We start from the raw sequence: 24,565 nt of genomic DNA on the forward strand, positions 1-24,565 counted from the left end.
CTCAGTGCTTCATTCACGTGATAGTTTTTTACATTTTAAGTGCTGTTTGTTGCAACAAGCTGTGTATGTAGCTCACTGGGATGCTCTTCAGAGTAATGCTTGAAATGATATGGGGATATAACCTCTTGTTCAGTTTCCTAGCCTGAGATACTGTACCAGTTCTTAACATGTATTTTCATGATATAAATTTTTTTTTACTATTTTGACCAATGATAAGGTTAAATTAATAAATTATTTGAATAAATATGCTTTGCCTCCCTTTGAAGTAAACCAAGCATGCTCAGTTTAAATTTTCCAAGGCACAAAAAAGCAGTTAAAACATTTAATTACCATGTAAAGTTTACAGGGCCTAAGATTCCAGCTCATGCATGTACTTTTGAAGCCATTCCCTAAAATCAATGTTAAGATACAGTCAAGTAGCATAGCATGGCTCTTGAAAGGACAAGAAACACACACACACAAGACTCTGTTGATGCTACTGTATTATTCTCCCAGTATTTAATTTCTTATTCTGAGGAAAAGGGAGGAGAGAAAGGAGGAGAAAGAATAATAGTTTTGATATAGACCAAATAAAGCTGACGACTAGTAAGATCACAGAGAGAAATGTGTTTTCCTTACATTTTTATTTTCAGTCTTGACTATAACCATATCACAGTCTTGAGCTTCAGCTTATCTCAGCCTTTATTCCTGACATAAATATATTCAGTTCACCTCATAGAGATAACAGGATCACCCAAACTGTCAAGATAGCTAGGAACCTGCCTGTAGATTTCATATCATTCATCATTAAAGAGCTCTCTGTGATGTTGCCAAAACTAACAGAGTCTGATATCTTTTGGAAAAAAGACGACCTTTTCCAAAACCTGTTATCATTGCTACTTTTCTTAATTAGTCTTTGTCTGTCATACAAAACTGAAATCTACTCACTAAACAAATGTTTTGGTATTTAATTCAATTTCTGATATTTGTCAAGGAATGAGAAAGTCATTTCAAGGAGCAAACCATAGCAGAGTGTTTGAGGAGAACTCTAGCGTGATTAAAGTCTTACTTTTTTTGAAGAACTACAAATTATTCAGTGTTATACAGCCTTTCTCCAAAATGCTAGACTCATCTGTCTCCAAAGGCTCACTGCATCTCCTTTTACTCTGGAGTGATTTGTTCTATTTGTGGTTTCCTCAGCCTTTGGTAATTCTCCCCCTTCCTCCTTATTCCTTTCATTTCCTAGCAGTATATTCCAATATGTGGTTTTCCTGCTGATTTACAGGACTGCTGCAGCAAAATATATGTGAACCTTGTGGAATGGTTGTTCAACAGCAGGCTGACCTTAGTGGGGCAGTGACCTGCCATAGAAGTCAGGGCAGGAAAATAAACAAAACCCTCGGCTCCCAGAATTAGCTGTCTGGGAGCAGAGGTATTTCCAGGCAGCTCGGATACGTGAATGAGTCTGCACTTCCGCACAGACACTGCTCACGTTCAGGAGCTTCTCACTAGACCCTGGCCTGCCCTGGAAGTAAGACACTTTAATTTAGCATGGTCTTTAAAGGGAAAGGTCAACAGTTTTAATTAAAATAAAGTATTGACTTCTTATCCATTATCTGTCTCCAGAACTACCTGGTTAGCTTCTTTTTTATTATAGAAAGGTAGTGTCTGATCACCTCTCTACTGGAAGAAGTTTCCCGTGTTGACTTTTAATAAGATCACTAGAGGAAGTTAGAAAATTTTGAAAAATTGGTTCCTTAAAGACTTTTCCAACTGGGTAATTTCCAATCGGGAAAAGAGAATGAGAAGCTATGTTGTGTACTTGATAAAAATTCCCAGTGATAGGAAACCATCTTCTGTTAGCAGATGACAGCTTTAGAGGCTCATATATGCCTGAATGTGGCCTGAGCTGGATTCAGTCAAAGTGCCAGTAACCACAAATAATAGCAGTTTAACAGTCTGATCCAAAATACTGAATAATTTACATGATACAAGACTTTTTCCAGGAAAGTTAGAAATCACTAAGGGAGAGTCTCTGAAGATGATCAGATGTGAAGATAAGGGCCTTTCTTGATCGTACAGTCAATAAACAAAAAGAATCCCAATTTAAGCTTTCTGCTTTAATGTGGTCTCCTAGAGATAAAAATGAGCTTACTGATACAGGGAACAGGAATAAGTATCATATGCCAGAGAAAGTTCTCACTCTTGTGCAGAGCTTTAGGTGTCTGTATGGGGAGACAATCTCAGATATTCCTCCTCCACATTGTAGGGGACAAATATCAGTCATATACTTGCTGGCAGTCAGATTGGCTTGGTGCCTTAAACTGTCCCAGTATACCTTTTCTGTGCTCTCCCCGACCTCGACTTTTCTTTCTTTCCTTCTGCAGTTCAGCTCGGCTCACTAAGGATACTTTTTTAAATCGCCCAGAACAGCTAAGTGCCACAACTTGAACATGGGGTTGCAGGTCTAGTCTTTCACAGGTGAGTGGATGAGCCTTTACATTAACTATGTCTATATGCATATATGTATATATGTATTATGCTTGTATAAGATAGAAAGCTGAATCATAATTATTTCAATAACAAAATCGCACCCCTAAGTGAGACAGATAATATATTGCAAGTCCAGATTCTGATGGGTTTTAAACTTTGCCTTCTATTATCTATTTCCTTGCATTTTCTCTCTTCTCTTTCTGTCTGATTCTCACACTTCTCACAAAATTCTTTCCCCCTTCTTAATCTCTTAGCTTCTCTATCTTACTTTGCCTTTCTTGCCTCAACAATAACACCAACTCATGCTTTCGCCCTTGACATTGTTGTAACAGCTTCAGTGCAGAAGTATACTGACTGCATCTCTGAGTAATCCCTTCCCTGCTGTTAGGAATCTTGAGGTATTGGCACTACCACAATATATATACAGAAAAGTGTAGGAGTAATAATAATAAAAGGAATTTTCACACAGTACTTACACATTGATGAATGCAACTTCATCCATTGTTGTTTTAGGAAAACAGAATAGATTCCTATCAATGTACCACATATTTTCAGAATTGTACTTACCTCCAGTCAACATGAGAGCACATTTACACATGCAGTTGTCATTGTCAGCATCTTTTGTACTGAATTCAGCACCATGTAAGATCAGGCTACTCTGTTTTCCAGCTGTTCCACTGTGACCTTTTAAATAAAGTCTGAAACAGCAAGAGAAAACAATCAGCGTCACTAAAAAGAAAAATAAAAGATCCAGATCTTTCCACATCAGGTGTGCCTTGTATGAAGCGCACTCAGAAAATTCACAAATGTCGTGTGTTTTGGCTCAATCTCTTTGTTGTTTCAGGTGTAAAATGGGGACATTCAGGGTTTTTCAATGTATCTGTGGTAGCACATTGTCTCTGCCCCAGAGCAGAACCGAGTACAAGGAATCTGCAGTGGAAAATGCAACAAAGCAGAGGGAGTCACAAACAGAAAAGAGGAGAGGTGCCCAGAGATCTGGAATGCATTGACAGAATAATTGAGTATTTGAGTAGCTGGTCTCTTTACTGTGGCACAGAAACAGCACTCCCAGTTAACAGCAGCCACATTATTAATCCCTGGGCTCGAAAGAGGATTTCAGCAGTTTCAGAATTTTTAATTCCACTAGCTACAGCACAAGCCAGCAACCTAGTTCTGCCAAAGCTGTCTCTGAGTGATGAATGAAGAATAACTTAGAGTTCAAGCCACAAAAGTCTTCATGATTTGCAATGCTAAATATCCTTTTTCTTAAGGAGCCTTGTCAACTAGTTGAAACCACAACCATGATCTAGGAGCCTGAGCCCAGCTCCAGCAAGTAACAGAGCATTTGTGGTACTCAGTGCTGTAAGGCACGAAACCACGTGTGCCTGCCGCAGGGATGCTGAATGAAGTACCTTGTCCCAGCAAGGAAACACTGGGGACCTGTGCATGTCTGACCTGGGTTCACAATTGCAGGGACATGCACAGGAAAATGCTGAAGAGAAAAAAGAGGGAGAGGGAGAGGGAGAGGGAGAGGGAGAGGGAGAGGGAGAGGAGAGGGGAGGGGAGGGGAGGGGAGGGGAGGGGAGGAGAGGAGAGGAGAGGAGAGGAGAGGAGAGGAGAGGAGAGGAGAGGAGAGGAGAGGAGAGGAGAGGGAAGAGGAAGGTCACACACAGTGGTTTCCTTGCCTTTGCTTAAGCATCTCTGTGAGACAGACATCACTGGGAGATGGATGCTCACAGCAAAAACTACTTCCTGTACATAGCTACCTGCATCAGACATCTGACCGGTACGTTCTTGGGGTTTTTTTATAAAATGTTGCTGGAAGGGGAAGATATCCTTTGCCATAATAGTTTCTTATGCAGGAAGGAGGAGACAGGATCTCAGTGCCCACTGGAAAAATATGAAGCCATAATCCTTACATCCCAGGAGCAAGCCCTAGCAACTGGAGCAAGAGAGAGCGGAAGGAGCAACCCTCACTTGTCTCACTGAAGCTCTACAGGCAGGAATACATGAGCCACAGGGCTAACCAAGAATATGATTTGATATTGGGTGGGATAGAGTTCTCCACTGAAGAAAAGGTGAGAAACATCAGTTGTGTTTCTTTTACGGTTATTGAAGAGGGGCAAGTATATCTTTGCAATACGGAATACAAAATGCATAAGGAGCCATGGGAGCAGAAGCAAGGCTTAAGTGCATAAAGCAGGAGAGATGCCTCTTTCTCTCTGGGATTTACAGCTGGGAGTGGTATCCTAGAAAATGCCTCCCCAGCTTTTCCCACAAACACAGTGAACAAGGACAGCAGTTATGAGTCACTGGTTGTATTTTTATCCAATGACTTTGGATGAATAAAAAAGTAAATGCCTTTACCAGAGTGTCATTCTTCCATTTGTTTAGATGGAAGATAGTGTTACCAGTAGGAGTAGAGAGCATCCCTAACCGCTTCTAGTCTACACAGTAATAGTTAAGCCATTGGCATTTTCTTGAGATGAGGAGGAGAGCCTGTCCCCCAGACTGAGATTTAAATAAAACCCAGTCCTCCCACAGAACTTCGGGTGTGGAGCTCTGCTTATGAAAGGGAGGAGAAGGGGCACACAGGCATCACACGGCAGCTTTCCTTAATCAAGTGCATAACTGCTGGTTTGGTTTTTTTTTTGTCTTGCATGCATCTGTGGGTGGATATTAGACCCAAACAAACCCAATCTGATTAAACTTGTCATGGAAATTCATTACAGAAAAGCCTCTTCTGGATATCCCAGTGAGGTTACCAAGCCCTCTCAAGATGTGAAGGCACAGAAGCAGCACTCAGGGCTCTAGAGAGTCTGAGATTCACACTTTCAGACTGACTTAAACTTCACATCATTTTCAGCAAAATTCTTCCTATGTGTCCTTTCTCCATCTTTAAAAATGGAGACAATAAATGCTAAGCATGAACGTGTTAAAACAAAAATTTATTAAGAAAAGAGAACTCTCAGGGCTATCCTTCTAAAGTAGTTGTATTGCCTACCTTCATTTGATTTTAATGTTACATTTCACCTGATCTGAGTCTGATGATTAAATACCTTTCGACTTAATCCTTAGAGTAAATTTTTTATATAGATAAGTACACGCACATAAACATTTTAAAATTCTTGGATTAAATATAAATATCATGGATAGTCAAATACATTTGGATAGCACAAACATGGATAAGGCAAAGTGTGAGCCTCAATAAAAGGTCATGAAGATTCTTAGAAATTTAACAAGGAACAACTTAGGAACAGGAATCCAGGAAGGTCATCGCATTATGCTATTGTCCAATCACAGTGGCAATTAGGCCATAATTACCATGTTACTCTATCAAAGGATGCTTGTTTTAGACAAGATTACTCTAAGATCTGTCTTTGCTCATGTTCCATACAAACAAAAGGCTGGAATTGATCCCATCTTCATTCATTGGACTTTTGCCTTGTTTTGCAAGCTGTGCCTAAATTTTTGCAGAACAAAATAAACTTCCCTGAGGTTGTGTTGATAGAAAAATTACTTTGTCACATGATATTTGCAATCTGATTTTAAATGGCCATACATCCTCACTACATCAGCAACACCAAAGCTCACAGAAGTCTCATAAAGTCCGCATAAAAAGCAAATGCTGTTTACTTAAATCAGACAGACAATGCTAGTCAGATCATTTTATTAACAATCAACACTATAAAACCCACTTAGTACAATAAAAAAATCATATAATGTAGGAAAACAATAAGGAAATGAATAATACTTGGTGTGCAATGTTTTCCCCAAAGGGGTAGGGCATTAGGATTATTTACAAGCTCATACTCCCACCCTGATATTTTATAAACATTTCACTCAGCACAGATTTAGATCTTGCCAGTCATGTTTGAATTTCCCTCAACACCATTTGTCTAGTAGGTCTCCAGTGATTTTGAAAGGATAAAGCTTGGCTTAGCTATAAACTCTAGTAGGCTTACCATACTGTGGCAGTGTACAGATGAACCGCAGGGTGAAACAGTGATTCTCTTGCTTTGGGCCTTTCTCCCTGAATTGGCATTGCCCAACAGTTAGGAAAAAATGATACTGCACAGTAACAGGTGTCAATCAAAATACCAAAATCAGTCCTGAAGCAGTCAGTTCTTCCTGAGCTTCAGTTCAAGCCACATGGGTCCGAACATGCCTGGCTTGAGACAGCAAGTCTTCATAGTACTAGAACTCTGAATAACTACCAGGACATAATTTCCCTCCCTTAGAAAAGATTGTGATTCAGGGTAGAGTTGCTCTTAGTTATTTTTGAAGGAGACAAAGGAAAGGAAGTTAAAAATGAAAAACAACTCATTCCAGTCAAAAGTCAAGGAGCAGTTTCAGGACTACATCTCCAGTCTTCCCACTTGCTCACAGCAGGGAAATTCTGAATATCAAGGAAAGCAATGGAAACACTGCTTATATTTACAAATTAAGTGGAAAAACAAATTCATGCTCAAATAAGCAAGAAGAATAAGTCTGTTTCATCTGTATACACTGGAATTAAAATAGCGACAAATAAGCATTAGCAAGTAAATAGGGAGTAAGTAGGAGAAAGAGAAATACTGCATATGTATATTAAATTTTGAAGACTTCTGATGACATTTTTATGAAATTCTAAAATTACTATGAGGAACATAGCAGCTGACAACGCTCATTGAGAGACTAGCAGCTTTCTTAGTTGATGGACTTAAGAAGAAACAGCACTTGTAAAAAAAAAATTGCAACTGTTACCTCTTATCTAGCATGAGTGTTAGAAATTCCCCCTGCATTTTTTCCATGTCATATTATAGCAATGGCAGGTTGGGATCTATACACACAGATGGTGAGGAAGAACTCTCTTAAGCATGCTTTGCTTTTCACCATTCCTACTGTGTGACACAACCTGACTATCTGCAGTCCCTTGAAACCAAAGGTATATTGTGTGGAAAGAATAGTTCTAAAGCTATTTCAAATTTACACCAGAAAGTTTTCCTTTTGAAGTGATTAGATCACCTGGAATTCTTCTCTCAAATAGATACAGCTTAGCTGTGTTCACACCATGTTTGATGAGTTTAGCAGATGAACCTGGGATAATTCCAAATAAATTACAAAAAAAAAAATTTATTTTTCTGCAACATGCCGTTATGAAGATTACAACATACAGAATGAGATACTAAAAAAATATAAGAAACAAATTCAATCATAAATCCACGTAGAAGAAGTTGTGTGCTAAATATTATTAGAAGTGTAGGAAATGGTTTATGCTTCAGTGCTTGCATATGGAGCACCTGACCTTAGAACTTCTATTTATTTATTTATTTTTCCTAGAACTAGTGAGAGGTCTGTAGGGCTCTCAGAATTTAATGTTAGCTACTTCTTTCTCTAATTTTTTTCTGTTGGAGTCATTAGAGATCACTCAGTCCTTCATTTAAAGCAGTCCCTCAATGAAATAGCTAAGAAGTCATACCTTTGTTGGTGGGTAACGCGTACTTTTTCTATAAATAACCAAAAAACATAATAGCTTACTGCAGATATTAACAATCTTCATTAAGAGATGCAGAGTACTATCTCAGCTACCTCAGTGTGCATGGTCTTAAGCATTTTAATGAGTTAAGATCGAATTTCATCATTGCCACAGTCCTAAAAATTTGAGCACAAATCTCCATGACTGGAATTCATAAACATGAGTAATGGCCCAAGATTCTTAACCATAAAATAGAGAGAAACAGGACTCTTGAAGTAGGATTTAAAAGATTCTGCATGATGAATGGAGAGGGACACATCAAAGCTTGCCTTTGGGAAATACTGCAGAGGGATGCCTCCAAATTCCCACCTCCCTTTTGTCTCTTTCTGCAGGCTAAAATGTCTCTCTCTACTGTCTTCTCATTCCACATGTCTGGCAGAAAGGAATCCCAAATTCTGATTCCTCCTCAATGGAGGGTTGTTAATTTTGATGGAAAGGGTAGTTGAATAAAATTGATGCATGGGGATCAGAATCCTATACCCAGAATTTCCTATTGTGAGCCCTCTTCCTCATTGGGTTTCCATTTTTTCCTAACTTCAATAGGAGCGGAGAGCACCTACATCTCAGTCCTTCTTCTAACCTGCTGGTCACCACTTACACCTGGTGTGTGGGAATATGTCTACACGGATAAGTGTGGACAAATACACTGACACTGACTGTCCTCCATGTTAGGCATGTGAAAGGTTAAACCCATATGACTTATGGCAACCTTTCAGTATTTAAAGGGGGCCTACAAGAAAGTTGGGGACAAACTTTTTAGTGGGTCCTGTTTGTGATAGGACAAGGGGTAATGGCTTTAAACTACAGGAGGGTAGATTTAGACTAGACATAAGGAAGAAATTCTTTACAATGAGGGTGGTAAAACACTGGCACAGGTTACTCAGAGAGGTGGCAGATGCCCCATCCCTGAAAACATTCAAGGTCAGGTTGGACGGAGGTCTGAGCAACCTGATCTAGTCGAAGATGTCCCTGCTCATTGCAGGAGGGCTTTGGACTAGCCCTTTAAGGTTTTTTAGGACTTTAGGACTAGCCCTTTAGGATCTTAAGGTCCCTTTCAACCCAAACTATTCTATGGTTCTATGATTCTATGACTGCCATTATTTTGTCCCCTAGTTTTGAAATGTCTGAGGTTGAGGAGGGATTTAACTTGCATCTTCCATCTGGTTCACGTTTACATCTAAATTTTAAATACCTTCAGTTTGTGAAATGAAACCCACTCCTAAATATGCTGAATTTGGTAGATTTTTATGAATTGCTGTGTTGGTAAACTGAATTCCATTTATAATAATATTTAGGTGATTCAGTCCGTTTGTCAACCAAAGCCACTGTCCTGCAACCATTTAGGAGGATCCAGTAAGAAATTATCCTCAGGTTACTCTTTTAATTCTAGACGTTAATTGTAATAATACTAAGTAAAAAACAACTCTCCAAAAAAAAAACCCAAACAGCCTCAAAACCAGACAGCAACTCTATTTTAAGTTCAATTTTTTTCTCAAAAATTCTTTGATTAATTATTTGGGGATCACAAATAATTAGTTTATTAATGAATAAAATGTAATGTCTACAGAAGTAATATGAAATGTTGTTGGCTCCTTGTAAAGTTTCCCAATGTGCCTTTTCCTGAACATATTACAAAATAGCATGAAGTCTCCCAATAGTAACAGTTGTCCCTGAATAGCAAAAGCACCTCTGTAATAAAGACATCTTCCAAATATTTAATGATAGATAACATATTGTGAACAGGGGACTAAATAATCACTCAAGAGAAAAAGTGCTGTGGCTGAGGCTGAAGCTAAAATGTTTGCCAAAATCCTGTTAAAAAGGGAACTAAATATAATATGGTAACTATCTGGGAAGCCTAACCCTGGTATTCCACTTTTTCATCATTTAATACTCCCACTAAAGGATAAAGAGAAACATCCCTTGTGTGTACTAATTTGTAAATTCAGTGGAAAGACCAGCTCCTCGTCAGAGATAGTGCATGAGCTATCTGTGGTGATCAGGGAGATCCTTGTGACTTTGAACTGTTCTGGGTTGCAGAGTAGAATGCATCATGGTTGGTGCTCTTGTCCTTCAGATTACAGCTAGATTGCCTGGATTTGCAGGCAAGGATTTGCAGGCAAGGATTTGCATCCTTTTTCTATGTTAGGAAATAAAGCTTGTTTTTAAACATAACATACTTTTTCAGGGAAAATGTTTAATTTAGGTTTTATTAGGGTGGTGCATATTCTCCTTATGAAAACAAAAAAAAAATTAAACGAAACCGCCATATTTTATCACAAATCAAGATTGTTTAATTAACAAGAACTTAAGACCAGATGAGGTAAGTGATCATTAGAAGTAAAATAAAAGTCACTCTCAAAGAAAGAAAAACACTTTGGAGAAATTCAAGAGACTAAATAGGGTGGAAGATGACAAAAACTTCTTCAGTCGCCACTACTCCCACCAAATTTTGAGTTGTTGCTAACCCATTCATCTGAGTTGCAAGAACAATTCCCCACATTTATCGCTGCCCGTCCTTTAAGGACCAACATAAAAGTAGCAAAGAGAAGAAGAAAGGGAATGTCACAAAGAGAAGAAGAAAGGGAATTTCACAGCTGGTGTCTGACTGGAGAAAACCAGCAATATTAACTGTAAAAACCTAACAATACTAAATTTTTCCCACTCCTAACTTTAATCCAAACTTTAGAAACAGTGTATGTGGTAAATTCATGGTCTCTTTACTTAACTTTATTGTACTCCTAATAGAGTTTGTAACTCTGCAAACAGTAGGCATGATGGTTCTGCAAACTGTCGAAAACCTGAATAATGCAGTAAGTAACTCTGACAACTTGAACAGATTTTTAATTTAGTTCTTAATATTTTGCTGCCAGCACATGAATATAATTTCCTCCCACAATTCCTTAAGAAAAGTGTAAGACAAGATGACCTCTGTATTTCTCCTTTGCTGTTCTGTAGCAATGACTCACTGCTGTAATTATTAAATTTGACATTACTGCAACTCCTTGCCCATTCTCCTGTTGAGACAAGTGAAATTTGCCAGCCAACAAAATATTAATTCAGTATATCCAGAGTAGGAACACATATCTTCCAATTTTAAAGATAAAATGGTAATATTAAATACAACAATAAATGGAAATTATCAGTTTTCCTTTATAATTGTTTCAGTACTCCCTGTCTATGGGACAACGAACACTACAGGGTAGAGAGATCCCTCCCTGGGACTGCACACTAACAGAAAAGCTTGTTTTCTCTCTGAAGAACTCGTTCTAATTTTAGCTTGTGTTCGAGCCAGGCACACCGGACAGGTCAAAGGAGAAAACTATATATATTCTGGACAGTGAACAAGCAAACATAACCTAGCCGTTGAGTAAGAAACACACCTACATCTTACAGCAAACTATACAATAGTCTAGTGAGCCTTGCTGTTGTACTGAACGTGCATTTACACAAATAATACAATAAATTTGCTTTTTCTATATATTGAATTTCTTTAATAATTGACTGAAGAGCTGTACTTATTGGGAACAGGCATACTGAGCAGGGATAATTAAAAGACATCCAGATTTACTGTTAGAGAAATTCTTCCTACTATAAGGCAAATGGCCTGTCATACCGCTGCATGCAGACAAATGGTGCTTCGTCACAGTTTACAAAAATGTTTAAAAATATGTTTATTCTGGACAGTGAACAAGCAAACGTATGCTTCTACTACTTGAAATACACGCTACAGAAGCCACAGAAACAGTCGCTGTGGCAGTGTGAGCTGCTAGGTCTGCAGCTGATGTCAGTAACATAGTGGTGATGGAGAGGAAACATACGGCAACACTGGTTTTTACTGCTAACAGGGAGAGAAACATATTTAAAGGCTACTATCACAATGATGTGTTGAACAGAAATAATTCCCTCTACTCTAATCTCTCACCAAATACAGCACAGAAGAGATACGTTAATCTGATACTACCATTTTCTGTTAAGACTGTTTTTCAACACAATACTTATTAAACAAAATCACCCACCCATTTTTTTTCTTATGGAAATCTGAAATGAAACTTTTAAGTTACTAGCTTTATTATTTTTTTTTTATTAACAAAAAGTTAAATCTTACAACAGAAAAAGAATAAAGCTCACTCTCCCAGCAGCTATATAAATGCTAAGATTTCCTGTTGCTACAGAAACTACCACTTTTGTCCTGATTCATGGCTTTATAATACATAATATGTTAATTTAGAAAGTGTAGGGACTGCATTAATTTCAAACTTTAAATAACTAGAGATGATCAATGTTTTAGACAGACATATAAACACTGAACATGTACTAAAATGATAATGCAAATTGTTTTGATAGCATTGAAGATGGATGAACTTTTTAAAAACTAAAATGCAAAATTAGAACTTATCTGAACATTTGCCTAGGACACAGGCAAAGCCAAAGTTAGAGAAATTTGGTTAACTTAAAACATAACTTAAAATGCAAAAGTCTTTTTCTCCCTACTCAACTACACTTCCTGAGTTTGGCTGAAGCCAAGAGCAGAAATGCCAAAATCGATTCTTGAGGGATTTTTCAGCACAGAAATACAGGGACACTCCAGAGAAACTCATATTTTAAAAGTTTCTAAGGTTTATATAAGTAATGAGACCTTCTGCTGCTTATCTTTACTGAATTGTTGAACTTTGTGATGTTTGTGGTTTTTTATTTAAGGATCTGTTTTACAGTCATTGAAACTAGTGGAAAAGTTCATTGAAAACTGGTTTGAAATTTTATTTATCCGTAAATTGATCAATCCTGTTTGAAAATCTAGTAAAAGAGATCCACAGAACTCCAGTAAAATTTAAACTTAATAATTCTTCCAAAATATGTTTGAAGTTTCAAAAGTCTCATAAATATAGTTTGTTGAAATCCATGCAGATATATTGTAATAGCGGATTTCATAAATCTACGCTTTAGTTGCACTGAGGGTGACATTAATTACCCGCTGTCATCCACGTAGGTTGTACATTATCCTAATTAACTGCTTTAGATAAAATAGAAATGGAAAACTTCATGTATCAGCATGCTGTTAGTGCTAACTTTTACTCTGGTGACTACTGTAGAGATACTAGCTGCTTCTTACACCACAGTGTCATTGAAAAATACGATCTACAGGCCACAGTAAAATATTTATCACACAGCTTATTTAATTGAAAGTAATTAATCATAAGTAACTGTAAAAGTTACAAATATCATAGATAGACCTATGTCAAAAATTTATATAAATCTTACTGAGATATGTTGGTCCTTGGAAATTAATGTGTTTAAACAGTATATAATCAATGTGGTTCGGAGGAGGTGTTAGAGGTTTGATTCAGATTTTTTGTGGGGGTTTTGGTTGTTTTTTTTTCTTTGTAAAGAGTGTGCTGAATTTATGGCTGAAATTAGCTATAGTTAGGCTACAAGAATGTTAAGTACCACAAGTCCATCTCTACTGCTGAATTATGCTAATTAAAACTTTGTTATGCTGTGTGTTATTGTTTGCAATTATAAGTGACAATTTTTTGCAATTATTGGTTGCAATTAGAACGTGAAAATGCCATTTAAATGTGACATTTCTTTTCCATTTGCAGAGATGAAAAAGAATATATAACTAATTGCATCTTCTTTTTTCCCCCATATTTCCCTGAAGCTATGATATCAGTAAAACCTATTTAAGGATGCCTATTATTAATTCATTAATATCCTTTTGCAAAATTGACTTTAGAAGTCTTAAAATCCTAACATTTTCAGAAAAAAAAACATTATCTGTGCTCTCAGCAATTACATATTCTTACTACTTTCAGATTCACTGGAATAAGAAACTACTATGCTTGCTACAAGAAAATCCAGAGGTTTATTCTATGTAAGCTTTTTCTCATTAGAAAGTCACTGTCACTGAACTGGATGATTTTTGTACATGGCTAATTCTTGAGGTTCCATAGATTAAGTATGTATTTTATTTTATTTTTTTAAGTTAACAAACAATACAAGTAACTTTCTAAGTGGAGATAGTTGGCTTTGGGTTTTTTTGGTTTGTTTTTTTTTACCTGGATACCAGACCCTCACTGTTTTCTTAATTCAGAAGGTTCAATCAAATATTGGTGCAGCTTAGCAGAAAACTACAGTCTTCCTGAAACGAGTCACTACCCCAAGGATTTGGACTATCTTTCAGAGCAGAAATTGATGTGATATTTTAATTGATATTGATCTCTTCCTTAATATTAGACTGTTTCTCTAAAGTTCCATGGTCATGATAACATCTCAGGTCACAAATCAGGCAATGAGATAACTAACCCTCACGCAGGCCTGCCCTGCAGGAAAAACAGGTCAAGAGTAGTATATAGTACTACAAACTATTCAGTTGGCTATGAGACCAAGTGGTAAGAATCAGATAAGAGAGAAGCAGAAAAATAAGAGCAAAACCAAGGACCGGCAGTGAGATGATGTCTTTAGATTCCAAAGATTTTGCATAAAACAAAATGGAGCAATGTCCTTGAAATAACCTGTTCCAAAAGCGTCACTGAGGCTGAAGTACCTTCTATAAGGAGACAGGTCTTGTGATTCACTTTATGGAAACATTTACACTTCTACACAGTGAAAGTAAAATGCTGTCATTCTGTTCAAGAATTGCTTGAAGTTGCGTGTAATGGCTAAGGCTGTTGGCTGTGTCTGAGAAGCACACCAGCTCATAGAATTCCTGACTTGAAACATGAGGACTGCGCTTTCTTTGTTTTTCCCAAATTGAATGTTGAATGAGGTGTAACCTGTAATCACCATTAAGAAATTATTTAAATACTGAATTGGATATAACATCTAGATTGAATAACCTTTTCCCTATGTTTCCACTGGCACAATAGTTAATTGAGACTGTGTAAGGTATCTTTAAAATATCCATGGGGGTTTTTTCTCTTCATGAAGAGCTTGAATGTAAGGAAACGAATCATTAATGATAGAAGTGGAAATAGTTTGCAATTAATTTTTCATCAGTGTTTTTTGATTGTTTATAATTTATACTGTGCTAGCAGTGCAATCTTCTTTTACAATTGTGCTCCTTTGGGCATTTGTAGATTGTGTTTTTGAATTTTTTCCAGTGTTAATGACCTAATGACCCTCTCAAATCATACTACAGCATTGCTATAATGTGGCTGGAATGGAATGAGTTTGCAGCTGCCAAAAGACTACGATTTAAAGAAATAACTTAATGAATAACACATTAAAATAAATATTTTGGGTTCCGCATGAGATTTTGAAGATTTATGATGGGATTCGTGTCAAGAGATATGTGCTTCCCGCTGGGTGAATCCCTGAGGAAAATGCAGGGGTGTTTTGGGGGGATATTTTTTTCAAAGCAAAATGTTAAACAGGATTTCCATTCGCTTACCTATGCTTGAGCCTGTTTAATCCTGACAAATAAGCCAGTTAACAATTTATCAATTTCTACTAATTAGATTAATGGGCTTAATCTGGTGGCTGTGTACTCGGACTGATGACATCAGTAAACAGTAAGGGATGTAGAAGAATCACTTTGTGAAGATGACAGGAAATGCAATAATTTCCAAATATGAAAACAATGCAAGGTACTATTAATGACAACATAATTCTCATGATCTCTTTCTGACCTATATATATATATACACACACACATATACAGGTATTTATTTATTTATTTATTTTCATTTTTATGTCGTCTTAAAAAGTGTGCAATGGTAATGGAACAAATGACCTTCAGCGAGAGCTCTGGTGGCCCTGTCTCAGCAAAGTACTTAGTATGCGCTTAAAATAAAAAAATATTGCCTAAGAAGTGCATTGCTGAATGAAGGCCTAAGTGAAAGGAATGTCTTCTCTTACTCATGTAGTATCATTCACACCAACAATATGACAATTATTTTTTGATTAAAGGTTTATGATATTGAAAACAGGATATAGAACAAAAATAGTTATATACTTAAGCATGTCCCACCTCCAGACTGAATAATATGCAACACATTTGGCTTGATCCCTTTACTCATTAGTGGCTGTATTGTACAACATGTTACACTCATCCTCTGGCCTTTATCTCCATTATCACACCCAGGCTAGGCTTTCACTATAAGGGCAAGTATCTAGGAAAAGGTAACAAATTTTAAAAGTAACTGATGCACAGAGACATTCTGTGAAATGTTTGTAGTTATTTGAAAAATAAATATTGGCTTCACTGTTTGCTTGGTTTTCTTAATGCAAAATTAAGTTTAAAAAATGCCAAAATGAATTATGTGGCACTAAGACCTCTGTAGAAAAATATAAACAGACTGTTAAAACATATTTCAACTCCCTTGGCGTCATTTGTGGCCGATAAACAGTCATATATGAGTGAAAGGTTCACTGACTGTCACCCATTTATGATCCAAGTTCTTTGCTGGTGCCACACTGACCAGGCTAAAAAGGATCAGTATGTCTTAAATGCTTTTTTCTGCCTAAAAACCCAGGTCATGACCTTATAAGAGCTGTGATTCACAATAATGACTTCTTTGGTTCAAATGGCATTGAGATTGGTACAAAAAGGTTTTACTTCAGTGCAACTGAATTATAATGCTAAATAAAAGAAAATAGAACACAAACGGTGAACATGTACTTGGGTCAAGTGTGTTGAGCTTTTCCAGCACTGATTTAAAATTGAAAACACATCAGCCTCTAGTATCTGATGAAACAGAAGACTGGAGACTAGACTCTGTGTGGAACCAGGCACTCATTTGTCTTTTTCTAATTAGGTTTCCATTGTTATTGAGTACCTCCTTCTTCCATGATAATAAAGAAGGTTTATTTAAACTTTGCAGACCAACCAAATAATAAAAATTACACTGCATCAGAAGCCACAGTACTTCTGTGCTCTGATGGTCAAAGTTGTTATTTGTTTGTAGGTGTGTGTAAATTAGTAGCTCTTTAGACATGGTGTATACCTCTGCTTTGTGCTCTAATGCATCTCCTGCATTGCTGCTGTGAACTAAATCATTAATAATATCACTTTTTATTGCCGTTACTTTAGAGAGAGACACAGCAAAATCAAACATGTTTCCATTTGATAGAGAAAAACCCCAAAACACAACAACAAAACAACAACAAACTCTTAAAAGATTGATGCAACGAATGACTCTGGAAAAATCTGGGGTGATCCCTTTCCCAGATGCTCTCCAAGCCTCACAGGTACACTTGACTTTTTGACTCATGATAGAAGTGAAAAGTGAACTCACAGAAAATACCACACCGTTTTGCTCGTACTATCCTGAAAATATAGTGAATCAGTGCAGAAAGTGTTCTCACAATCAGGCTCTAGAAACACTTGCCAGTAGAGCTGTTAATGATAAAAGGCTGGGGAGGACACGAGGGGACAGACCCTGGAGTTGGTTGGCTGGGCAGTTGGTAACAGACTTCAGAGACTTTAACCACAAACACACTAGATTAAATAAGGGTCACTCTAAGAATTTCTGCATGGTTTTTTGCAGGCAGATGAAAGCTTGCTCTGTCAGGTCTCTGAGCAGACATGAGCTCATTCTGCCCACACTCCATCCTGGCTGGAAGCTGCACTGTCACAATAAGCACGACACTGAGCCTACTCAAGGGCAGGATATATTAGCTTGGGCTTGATGCCACATTGACAGGTCTACTGAGCTGCTCTTTAGCTCAGAGAGTGGGCAGAGAATCAACAGCTATGTGGGCACAGACAGTGCACGTCTCTTCATTGGAAACCATACAGAGGAGCCCTCCAGGTCCCATTATTCTTTGTTTCTGCATTGTGGAGAATTTAAGTTTGAATTTTTGGCAAATGGTAAAAATTGTGGACATTTTGGAAAACTTTCCAAGCAGCATTATTTTTTATTTTTTTTTTTGTCTGGAGATATTGTCAGTAATGCTAAATAAATTCATCATAAGCTTGTAAACACTCAGTGGTCAAATTCACTCTGATGGAGCTCTTGGTCACCCACAGGAAGAACATAATTTTTCAAATTGAAATCAGAGACACGTCTCATTCTTTGTACCCACATTTCAGCCTTTTCTGGACTGGCATTTGGAAATGTCAGTTTCTTCAGTTTTGATCAAGGTTATGACAAGAATAATGTCCAGGTTCAATATTTTGAGCTGGACCTGAATTTGGATCCTGAAAAAGTACTCCACTTCCCAGCATTCACAGATAACAGGAGAATGACACATTTCTCCTCTTTTTAATAAAATGCATTAAAAAAAGTATTCCAATACATAGATATTTTGTAATCTTGAATTTTACTGAGATTTTTTTTCTCATTCTGCCCTTTACTTTTGCATTAGTCTCTCACAGTCCTGTACTGTTCGCACCCTTAAACTTATAGATTCATTATGTTGCAATCCTAAATCACCAACATTTCAGTGATTATCAAATATTAATGAAAGTCTAAATGATCACACTGTGATGCTGTATCCCTCTGTAACTTTTGACATGTCCTTACACATATTCCTTACACTTTGCACACAAATTTTCACAATGCTAATCTACATTCTGATAATCATTATAAGTTGTAGAATTTTAACACTTATGACGTTATACAAGAATTAAGTAAATTTAAACAGTGAAAAAGTGACAAGAATACTCAACTGCTGATTAACAAAATTACTGTAACATTTAAAATTAGCTATTGTGTTATTTAGTTTTTTATAGAAATAGAGCCAAGTATCACATCACTTATGTCCCTGGGATGGATAGCCAGAATTTAAACGCCATCTCATCTTGGAGATGCCTGGATATCCTATTTTTTTGATATAAAAAAATTCCTCATGGGTGGCAAATATGCAGAAGTGTCTCAGCTTCACAAGGTTCTTTTATTCAGGAATTGTTTCATGTCAAAGCCCAGTGGAGACAAAGAAACAATGTTACTGGTTTCTATACTAAATTCTACACTAATACAAACATCGGTAGGTTTAAGCTCTTTGTAAATTCTTTGACAGAAGTAAATTAAAGAAACATAGCTCTTCTTGGTGTTGTTACTGGCAAAAGTGGGAACTCTTACCTTGGGGACAGTGAGGTCCATTCACACCAGGATTTTATAAACTTTGTTAAAATACTTGTTTGACATTCTATCTTAATATAAATATGTAGAGGTGGCATAAAGCAACAGAGGCTTAAAAGAGAGCAACACTGTGCAAGAAGAATAACAATATAGATTACTCATAGAGATAATACCCACAAGATGAGAGTAGTCATTTTACATTGAAGAACCAAAAAAATTGCCATTACCTTGTACAAGCCTGTACAGCTTTCTCTTAGGTGCCCTGTCATGCTCTGCCTGTCCCTAGTGAAATCTCCACTGAGCTACAATACATAACAAGTTAAGACCACTACCGAGTTTCCATAGATATTTTTACTGCCAATACTTACATGCATTAAAGAATTCTCTCATGTTTGTGTGCCTGTGCAGTAGCCCTCAGCAGGGATTTCATTATACTGTTCTTGGTTTGCATGATATTGTTCTCACTAATTTTTTTCTGTAGAGATCCTCACCAGGTAATAAGTAGTTGAGGTACCAGTGGTACTCTCACTTTTCATGTAACAACTCACCGATCTGAGTGGTTACCCACCATGTGGGAGTTGTGGATTCTATTCACTCAGCAAAAGAAAGGTTTAAAACAGTTTCCCTCACAATGTTGCCATACCCAGCAACGTGTCCCACTGCAAAAAATTGTTCAAGATTCACTGAGCCTTAGAGGGAGTACAAGTCTAAGTCTGTAGCAGAATTGTTTGTAGTGTCAGAGTTCAGGAATAGTCATCAGTGCTTCATAATATATTTGCATCATTTAATCATAGCCCATTTAATTCAAAATGAGACATAATCCATGAAGCAGGGAGCATAATCTTAGAATTCCCTCTCCCACCTCATTGATAAATGTCCCAGTACCTCACATTCCCCGAGCACTGAATTCTTCCCTGCACAGTATCAGAACTTCATCGATGAGCCTGTTCCTCTGCAGCACGGATTGCTGCTTTCTCTTGGGAGGTAACAACTATGGTCTGGATCCCCTCTGGCAAATGAATGCATTAACCCAGGGTCTTTCATTTCTTTCCTGAGTAAGACAGGACATTGTCTCCCACCTTCAGGCTGTGGGCTGTGAACCGCCAGTGGATATAAATGGATGCCTTGCTATTTTCAGAATTTCCTAATGTTTAACTCTAGGCAGCTCTCTGCTCTGTGTGTTGCCTGATTTGGCTTCTGTCTAAGGAGCTTATCTCTCCCCAGGCATGCACAGAGAATCAAGTGTCTCAGCTAGGGTTCTGCAGTCTGTTCCTAGGGTCCAACAGCTTTAATGTTAGCACTGAAAATCTTTATCTCACCTACCTGTAGGAAACCATGTCTGATTTGTGAATAAGCATTTAAATTCTTTAAATCCAGGATGACGTTTAAGTCTAGTAAATTGTTACAAACCTTTTTTTTTCTCGCCTCAAGTAATCAGTAGTTTAAATTGATGTGTTTATTTTATTGTAGATAAGCTTTATGGGAAAATAAGATACTTTTGTTGTTACTCATATATTTTCCTTTTCCTAAAAAATTAATCTCGGAGGCTGGACAGGAGATAATGACATGCCCATTATGTCCCATAGCAATAGCTGTGGTGGAACATATTGGAAAACAAGCTTTTCTCCAGCTATGTGCTTGAAAAGCCCTGAAACACCAAAGGAAAGAAAAGTTTCTAGAAACATAAGAACACAATCAAACCTAATTATTAAAAACCCCAGGAACGTGGGTTCTGCAGGTACCTGAAAATGAATATATGGAGAAGAGTTATCCAGTTTTGGTGAAGGAAATATATCAATCTGGAGAAGGCAATTGAAAATTAACCAGTTGACGGAAAAGGATAGAGAAAAGCAAAACTGAAGACAGCAAGAACTTAGAGATGGCCTGAAAGATCTAATAATGAAAATAAACTAATAGATATCTACCTTTTATTGATGAATGAGTGGATACACAAAAATGGTTATGTCATTGTTATATCAGATATATTCTGAGTAGCTCATACTGGATTCTTTGCTTTCTTCCTGGAAAACAAGGCTGCTCTACCACCAACAGTGTATACCTCATAAAGTTTCTCTACCAGTACTTTTCTAAAATCTCAAGTAAAGAATTTCCCAGAGTTTATGGAACACCTCTGTTGGTTTGCCTCTGTATCCTAGATATTGGTGCATTAAAGAGCTCTAGCATTATTTGTGATCAAAATAAAACACAAAAATAAGTGTTAGGGGCTTTTAATGGTATTTTTTAACAGATGCTGTCTGATATATTGTATTATTTCTGGGCTGACCTTGCATATATGAATTGGCATTTGACTTTCTAAAAAAAAAAGATTCTCATATTGTCTGAAAAGCAGTTCACGTCTGTGCTCAATTGATTTAGAAAGGTGAGGGGGTTTGTAGTCGTCAAAGTATATTACCGTAACCGAGTATGTAGATACTCTTTATCAAAAGGGCCTGAACACTAATAGCAGCATCCATTTTATGTGGAACTGTTGAAGACTAAGAAAGCTAACGATGAAAATTGCAAATACCTAACTTTTTCAGAGGAAATAATATGTCTTCTGTGTATGGAATTATTCACGCCATGACACCTATAATGAACCACATAATACAACTGGAAATTAAATTCGCTAAATAAGCTAAGAAAAGTAATCATCTAGTGCTTTTCTGTCATGTGAAAGAGAGAGTTCGGTGAACTATGTTATTACAAGATCTCATTCGTAGTTCTGTAACAATTTGCACCTCATTCACTCCTTTACGGTATTCGGTATATAGGCATTGTCATTATATTCCGTAACACAGAAGAAGAAAACCCCTGTTCCTACTTCAGAATAGTCACAGCTATTGTATAGTGGACTACAAATGAGCTTCATGTAGTTAGAGGTGGGAAATGATCAGCTGTGGATGGATAGTATACATAGGGATTTGTGTGGATTAAGTTAAATTTTATTATTCATAAACTCCACAAGTACATTTGCATCAAATTTCAATTAGTTGGAGAAAATGTTATATTTCATTTCTGCTTACATTTGGAGATAGTGCATGAACTGCCAGTGAGCTTTAGTCACTGATATAGTATAGCAACGCTGGCCTGGTTCCAGAAAGACCTCTGGTTAATGGGCATCAGATTGGATCCCTGCACTTCCAGTATTTAGACTTCATGGAATATTATTGGACTGACAGTGTTCTTAAATAGAATAAAGTTATTTCAGACAGATATTTATATATACATGAAGATATTAAATGTTTTTTTCCATATTATCCATTTTATACCATTGTTTAGTGAAAAAATATTAAATATATTTTCAAATCATGGAAAGTATGCATACCACAGATATCATTCTGTCTGTTAATAGGATTTTGCATGGATATTTCCTCTGAAGTAGACTTGCAAATTGAATTTCAAGCTTCCAAAGAAAAGTGAATTACTACGGGTTTAAATTTTTGCACCATGTCTATTTTTTGAGTTATTCTGTAGTTTTCATATTTGACAAGAAAAATACTGGGGTCTGTGCACAGACTGTGTCTCAGAGGATCGGTGTTTATTTTCTTGCTTTGCTACAGATTTCCTGTGTGTCCTCCACTGTATTTTTTCTTCCCCATCTGAGAATGGTCCCTTTGAAGGTTTATTATGATACAAATAATGCAGAAGCAGCTAAGCTCAGAAAAACTTATTAGTCAGGCTAATTCTCTGTTTTACCTAAACTGCTAACACGGAAAGAAAATATGTTACTTACGGCAAATGCATCACTGAAAAGCCTAGGTAATAACAAAGAACCACATGGATATTTACAAATGAAGTTTTGTATGCTGAGGAAAGTGACAATGGCCTGCTAATGCCCTGCTGCTGAAACAGCAATAGTCTGTGGAATATATTTTTAAGTTAAAGATGCACAAAACCAGCTGTCCCTATAAAAGACACACTCTCAAATAATGCTTCCTTTTACTTATTACAGCATTTTCATTGGTGCAATTTAAAAGACTGTACAAAAGTATTTTTTCTCTACTTTACAGAAATAAAAGTGAGAAATTTTTGTAACAAATTCTAACATTAGTTCAACAATGGTTATTAAATAAATCAATAGCGTCCACCTTAAAAAAATCAAAGATTAACATTACGTCAAGGCCTCTGGCTCCAGGCGACCTACCTAGTTTGCCTAAGAAAACAGGGAGAAATAATACTATTGCTGAAACTAAATATACAAACTCTTAAACAAACAAGAGCTAAAAAATCCAATACTCTGGGGAGACATTATTGAAGCCTTTCAATACTTAAAGTGGGCTTATAAGAAAGATGGGGACAAATTAGTAGAGTCTGTTGCAAAAGGACAAGGGGTAATGGTATTAAACTAAAAGAGGGTAGATTTGGACTAGACAGAAGGATGAAATTTTTACAGTAAGGGTGGTGAAGCACTGGAACAGGTTGCCCAGAGAGGTGGCAGCCACCCCATCCCTGGAAACATTCAAAGTCAGGTTGGACGGGGCTCTGAGCAACCTGATCTAGTTGAACATGTCCCTGCTTATTACAGGCGGGGTGGACTAGATGACCTTTAAAGGTCCCTTCCAACCCAAACTGTTGTATGATTCTATTCTATGATTCTATGATTATTTTATGATTCTATGATACTACTCAGTGAAAAAAAACCTCTTTGCTAACAGGTCCCATAAAGTCTAAGAATTTGCATTCAACTAGTTTGCATTCAACAACCAATCTGGTTTCCCGAAGTAAAGCCTTGAGAGAAACAGTATTTTAGAGAGCTTGGAAACTGCGCGACCTAGATTTGTATGAATCACAGGACCACGTCAGTGAAGTGATTGGAATCATTTCAATGACACTGTCTCCTGTTTGCAACAAATTCCGTCAACTTCTTGCTTTTGAGGACCCATACATCTGGTTCTTCTCTACATAACTGATATTCTCCTGTGAACTTGTCTCTTGCTTGTTCCACTAATAATGTGTCTATGCTCTCTTTCATTTTCTCATAAGATTTCCTAATCTCTTTGTCATGTTGGTTCCAATATAAGGACTGTTGTCCTTAATTTTAACTATCAAAGGTCAGCCATCACCTTAAGTACACAACTCATTCATAGAAGTTAGGATGCATTCTGTCCATCATCAGTTTTCACCTAGACCTACCTACAGCAATTCCAAAGTCTTGCTCACCTCAGCAGCACTGCCTCATCATTTAATCATATTCCTCCATGGATAGGACCAAAGGCAGTGAGTCATTGCAGCAATGGAAAGCTTTTGTAAATAAAAGCATGACTAAATACTGGAATATATTGTTGTAGGGAGGTGAGGGTGTATTCAATCTCTCTAAGGGTTCTGAAGTACAAATAGCTCAGCCAACTAAAAATTGCATTTCCCTAATTCTCCATCCCATGCATTCTTTGGAATTGCTCATCCTGTATCATGAGTCGCAAAAGCAAACGTGCGTGCAGGCTGAAATTACTGCTGTTCAAAATACAGCATCAGTATCTCTGCTTTCTTTAACTAAGATGTGGGAGTATGAAGTGTGGTGCCTGCAGTCTCAACACATGGTTACTTTTCC

General features: G+C 37.1%; 1 protein-coding gene across 1 annotated transcript in view; it reads right to left on the bottom strand.

Annotated features, from left to right (window-relative positions):
* Positions 1-24,565, bottom strand: part of ANGPT1 (angiopoietin 1) — a 169,486-nt gene that overhangs the window by 9,641 nt on the left and 135,280 nt on the right. Inside the window, exon 8 of the mRNA XM_074577677.1 lies at positions 3,040-3,170. Within this exon, the coding sequence (XP_074433778.1) occupies positions 3,040-3,170 (131 nt within the window). The remainder of the gene's footprint in view (positions 1-3,039; positions 3,171-24,565) is intronic.

Source organism: Larus michahellis, chromosome 2 (assembly GCF_964199755.1).
Source record: "Larus michahellis chromosome 2, bLarMic1.1, whole genome shotgun sequence".
Classification (NCBI taxonomy): Eukaryota; Metazoa; Chordata; class Aves; order Charadriiformes; family Laridae; genus Larus; species Larus michahellis.